This window comes from Armigeres subalbatus, chromosome 2, assembly GCF_024139115.2.
Source record: "Armigeres subalbatus isolate Guangzhou_Male chromosome 2, GZ_Asu_2, whole genome shotgun sequence".
Taxonomy (NCBI): Eukaryota; Metazoa; Arthropoda; class Insecta; order Diptera; family Culicidae; genus Armigeres; species Armigeres subalbatus.
The window spans coordinates 446,929,893-446,935,894 of NC_085140.1; the positions used below are offsets into that span (position 1 = coordinate 446,929,893).

The 6,002-nt window shown below is 41.7% G+C and overlaps 1 protein-coding gene across 1 annotated transcript; it reads left to right on the forward strand.

Annotated features, from left to right (window-relative positions):
• The first annotated feature begins 273 nt into the window (after positions 1–273).
• On the forward strand, positions 274–4,144 carry LOC134213702 (uncharacterized). The gene has a single exon (XM_062692991.1). It carries the CDS (start codon positions 2,304–2,306, stop codon positions 3,642–3,644), a length of 1,341 nt encoding a protein of 446 aa, XP_062548975.1. The 5' UTR covers positions 274–2,303; the 3' UTR covers positions 3,645–4,144.
• Positions 4,145–6,002: the final 1,858 nt, after the last annotated feature.

The window sequence follows — 6,002 nt, forward strand, 5'->3', positions numbered from 1 at the left end:
ATCTTTTGCATGTTGTTTGGATTTATTTGTCCAAACTTGTGATAAATGTGAGGTCTTTTTTGGAATTACCTTAATGGAAAACTAATTATTCCCTTGCCCTCTTACATTCTTTGGATACACGCTGGTATAGGTGTGTTTTGGTTGCATAAATTTGGTAGCGTGCGCTCCTGATGTTATTCTCTCTCGCTCATTGAGGAGCTATTCTCGTTTGGCTTTTTGATGGTTTTGCTGGCTCTGTTGGCTTGATGGCCGTGACGGAGTGGTCTTCGTACTCAGTATGCGTTTGTATTGTGATCCGGAATGAATTGAAACCAGGTTCGTCCGCGCTGCCGTCGACGGGATTTTTTCTTCTATGAGTGAAGTGTCTGAACAAAAACCCAAAGAAAGCATCTTTTCACTCGAGGGCCAGGGAAGTAATTTCACGCAAATGGACAACGGTGGACGGCGTTGGTGGCACTGCAGTTCCGCGTTTCGACAGTAGTGAATCGTGCGTGAATGGTGAATTGATTCCACACGGTTTCGGAAAGATACGGTGCAAGAGACAACCGAATTCAAGTTTTTTTCCTTGAATTTCGGAGGACCAGGTTGGGAAAGGCAGAAGAAGTACCAAAAGAAGAAGCAGCCAACAGAAGTAGCAAGCAGCAGTGGATGAAGAGAAGTCTGGTTTCTCTCACACCGACACTCACTTTTGGAAGTGTTTTTTCGCTTCCTTCTCCCGATCGAAGCAGAAAATATGTGTATTTTACGTTGATTTTTTTCATCGATGCGCCCTTAGCCGAAAAGAGCTTGGCTAGGCCCTCCGCGGCAAAGTGCTTGAATGAATGGAGCATTCCTACTGAAAATCAAAGTGCTATTTTGCTCTTTCTCTGGATGACGTGCGTTCGAGAAGGGAAAGCCCGCCATGTCTCTCTAGATGTTGATGGCTCGAGGTGCAAATGATTTATGAGAAGGAACGAGCGAAAGGAATTAGACGAAGCGAAAAATGGTCGGAATGAGAATTTTAGAGTGATTTTCCCGTACAAGCCGCAGTCTGCAGTTAATTCGGTTCTTGAGATTCTCTTTTTTTTTTTTGTTTCTGGGGATGATGAAGAACGTGTGTGCGAACGCATAATTTGTGTATTTTCGCGTTGGTGACGGAAGAAGAATAATAAAAAATCGTATGTAATCAATTTTCCACATTGTGTGTCGTTTCAAGACGAGAAGTTTATTGTTATTGTTGTTATTGTAGTTTGAAGCGAGGAAAAGCAAATAGCCAAGAAAAGAGCGAGTAGGAGAGGAGAGTGTGCGAGCGAGCAGGAGTGCGCTCACTGTGGTTTCCGAATAGTTCGATAATTGAGAGAAAGAAGAAGAAAAATGCAGCTGTAAGAAGACGACGAGAAGCGAAGAAGTAGCAAAAACGTACACACAAGGCATCGTTCGTTAGAAGAAAACCAGAGGCTCCTCGAGAAGGAGGAAAAAATGTAAATGAACAATCAATATCTTGTACGTTCAAGTCAGGAAGTGGCTGACTTTCCTGACAGTGTGTGAACCGAAGGGAAAATTACGACCATCATAGTTTATTGCTGCCGTATGTACTAAGCGAAGCAGTGAGTAATAATAGCTACATCCTCGAGTGTGTTTTATGGTCGCTGTTGTGAAAGAGGATCATTTCGGGGGTGGATCCCTGCCGGGGTGGAACAGGGATTATGAGGATTTATCATTAATCATCAGAACAAGTAAAAGCATGTGAAGAAGACAGCAGCCGGGTGTATGAACCCACCAAGTGAACCAGTGCAACGGAATTAGAAACCAAGAATCGACGTTCAAGTGTTGAAAATCGGTCGCGACCGAAAATACACCCAACGTCGGTCGCAGAGACAGTCGAATGACAAACGAAGGAGGAATAAAACAAGTCAGGGAACAAACAAATACAGACAATGTAAGTGGCTAATGGTACTGCTTCTTAACTTTATGTGGTCCGCTTTTCTGGATTCGTTGTCGCCGTCGTCGCTTGCGTCTTGAGCGCGTTCAACACCCAGAGCTCCTTCTGGACTGGAACGCCACAGAAGACACGGTCAACCAGTTCCAAAGCCGATTTGAATCAAAGGCAGCTACGGAGAAATCGACGGAACAAGAGAGAGCAAGATGAAGAAAAAGTGATACGTTATAGTGGTTTGACGATAATTTAAATAAAATAAAGATTCAAACAATTGACGCGAAGATTTGGAGAGGAAGCAGAAGGCTATATATTATACTTAACCAAATCCGTTACGAGGGAGAGTGAAGAGTGAACGGTTTCCAGATAGGAGTACCATGCAAACAAGATGAACAAATTCAGCAGAAAGAAGAGTAAAGGTGACGTCACCGAGGTGAACCGTCACCATCAAAGGCGACCGACAGCCACCAACAGTATAACAACAAAACGACGGAAATATCGACTACTGAATACGCGACTAAAGCTGCTCCCGAGCATCAGGACGACGTCCTTCCTAACCCTAGGGCTGATTGTATGCCTCCAGCTGCTGATGATGTCCACCGTACTACACTGTGCCAAAACGTTCTACATGCACTGGAACACTACGAACAGTATATTCCGGATTGACAACACGGACCACATCATCGACGTCAACAAAGGTAACTCGGCGTTCGAGTACGATCAAGTCCATATCATCTGCCCGGTGTACGAACCGGGCACGTTCGACAACGAGACGGAGAAGTACATCATTTACAACGTCTCGAAGGTGGAGTACGAAACGTGCCGGATCACGAATCATGATCCACGCATTATCGCAATCTGCGATAAACCGAACAAGTTGATGTTCTTCACTATCACATTCCGGCCATTCACACCGCAGCCCGGTGGTTTAGAGTTCCTACCAGGGAATGATTACTATTTTATCTCCACATCGTCTAAAGACGACCTCCATCGGAGGATAGGTGGCCGATGCTCCACCAACAATATGAAAGTAGTATTCAAGGTATGCTGTGCCGACGAGCAGCACCAGCATCCAAACATTACGTCTAGTAATAACAATATTCCTTCGTCGACGGCAATCGACGCTGGAAGCAACGGGGACGGCAGCAGCTCAGCCAGCGGTAGCAGAGGTGTGTCGATCAACACCAATGCTAGCGGTTCGATGGACAGTTTCGATCCATCGACGAGGTTACTTCCGTCTTCGACGGTCAACAGCAGCCAGGGCAACATCGTGCAGAGCACGGTCAACTGGCCAGTTTGGAATGGAGGTCAGCAGCGGCCAGTTCCGTCGACCCCATCGGTCAACAACGGTGGCAACGGTCGCCACCAACATCACTACACCCCATCGCCTCCGCGAACGGCCATCAACAACTACAACAACTACGGCGGCAACAGCGGAAGCGGCTCTGGTGCTCATAGTAATAGTAATAATTATAACATTAACAATCCACCGTCCAATGCACATCAGAACAATAAGCCGACGAAGAAGACGAACGAGTACGACAAGCACCCGAACGAGGTCGTCAAGAACGAGGAGCTCACCTACAACAATGGCGCCGCCACAAGGACCGCCACCAGTTCCCGAGGTTTGCTAGGATTAGTATTTTTAGCGATCTGTTCGCATCTCCTGCTCAGTAGCAGTAGGCTCTGCGCAACAGGGTTGCCAAATGCGTTGCCATTGACGAGATAGCACGTAAGCCGATTCCTAACACGATGCTAATCATGACACATACAATTAAACACACACACTTAAACAAAATCACACATTTGTAATACGAGAGACTCTTGAACCCAGATTTTTTTTTGTAAGAAAATTCGCCACAATCGAGAGATCATCGTTTTACTTCGAGGCGAAAATCAACGATGCTTGTAAAACAAGACGAAGAGAGTCATCGAGATCGTAAGTTGTATCCTTGTTCGTACACATGAAAAGAAAAAAAAAGTAAAAAACAAAGTGGAAACAAATATCTAATAGTCCTTATATAGTGTGTAGTAGTGAGTGATATTAATTTAATGAACGAAACAAAAGCAAACAGCAAGGAAAAATCACACATTTTTATTAGAAGGTAAACCGAAGACTGAGAGATTTGACCGCTGGAGCATGTTTATGAGAAACCCGTAATAAAGCTAAAAGAAGGAGTTTTAGAGACGCAATGACTAAGAAATTAAAACCGTACACACGAAAAAAAATACATACAACGTCTTGTCTACTTGCCGCTGGGCCGCTTTGGCGGTCCATCGCATTCTTCATCCCGAACCACCACAAAATTCGCCCCCGCAACCCCTTTCGTTTGGATATCCTTTGATTGCCGGTGACCAGTGTTGTTCTATAAGAGTTTTCCCGTGAACGTTTTTTTATGCGATCAATCGATTCTTTAGTTTATTTATGGTCATGTTTTCCAAAGGACCCATATTTTTTGACGCACCTAACTATTTTCAAAAATTGAAGCAAAAAATCAATAAAGCGCTGTAATTTGAACCAACATCAGGCTGATTCTTCAGGTCGGATCACATGTGCAGCACATTTTCCGTTTTTGTTTTTGATTTTTTTAATGGTTAGAGGTTTCAAAACAATTAAATTCTACGGGAAAATTGACCTTAAATAAGTCAAGGAATCGATTGAGACAACAAAAAAGGATTAGGAAATGGTCAATCGTTTGGCAAAAAAAAAGTCTGTTCCTTGATATTGCACCTGTTGATCGATTGTATGTTTTTAATTCAATGAGTGAATGTAATAGAGACGTATTTTAATTTTTCAAATGTTAATTATTCTGCCAAAATACTGTTCGCCGGTGCTGCATGTAACGCGACAAGCAAAATGTGTTTATTGGCGTGCAATCGTGTTAGTTACATTTAAGTGCGTTGCTCTTATTTACAGATTTTTTAGCGTATTCAAATAATATTATGAAAATGCAAAACACAAAGAACAGATTTTTTTTGCCATGAGATAAAGGACAATACTATTTGTGAATTCATCCATACTTAGCAGCAGCCAACAAATGTACTTCGTACTAGGCTTAAGGAATATTTGTCCCCAAGGAAAACTTCAAGCGCAGAACCATTGCTCGACCATTGGTTGTCTTATTTGTTTGTAGAGTACTCAAGAAGTGCTTACCATTCTCAATGTCTAGTATGATGGTAACAGGAAAGCGGTTTGTGTCTCCAATTTAACCATCACTGTCTGGCTGTTTGTATTACAATCAGATTTAGTAAGGAAGCTAGAAAGTGTTAGCTCTACTGCAGCTCTAGTGATGTAATTCTAACTGCCTGGTAATTAACGGATAGTCCGATATTACTTTTACGTACAATAAGGCTCACCATTTCATGCTGCTAGAATAATGGTTCCATAACCAATTTTCCGGACTTTGCATTCCAAAGTGATATTTCCCCACCCTAAAACCTAAAAATAGACGCAATACATCCTAATTATTCTTGAAGTTTTGGGATTACAAGATAAAACTAAACCTTTTCTTTCAAATCTGATTTAATTATCACGATAAAATAAATTTCCAGTTCCAATTTATATGCGTTCCACTGGTTACAGTTTATGTTGCGGAAATATTCCTTAGATACTGCTGCAGATTTCTCTACCATCTTCGAAACGATTATAAGAATGGTTTCTGATTCGAGGTGATTAATCTAAAATAAATTATGTTATCACAAAGGTTTGCAGGACATAACATTGATTTAGATGTGATTTTTTGACATTATGGAGACAATAACAATTTCTAGCAGCACAACTCGCGTTGATTTGGTTGCAGTAACCATATGCTAACAAATTCTATCATATGTGAGTATTAGAAACTGATTTATAACATGTGTGTTTGCTCGAGATAGATCTATAATTCAATCTTCAATATTGTTGAAGTTGTCTGGGATTTGAAAGTCCTAATTTTTGCACTTGTTTTTGAGATTCTGTAGTAAATTCCTAAACCTTTTTTGTTTGATTCATAGTTCAAAAAGATTTTGAAGTTTTTTTTTAAACTTATACGTTCGAAAAAAGATCGCTTGATCGCTTTATTGTAGCAATCAATTCTTCTACTTATTC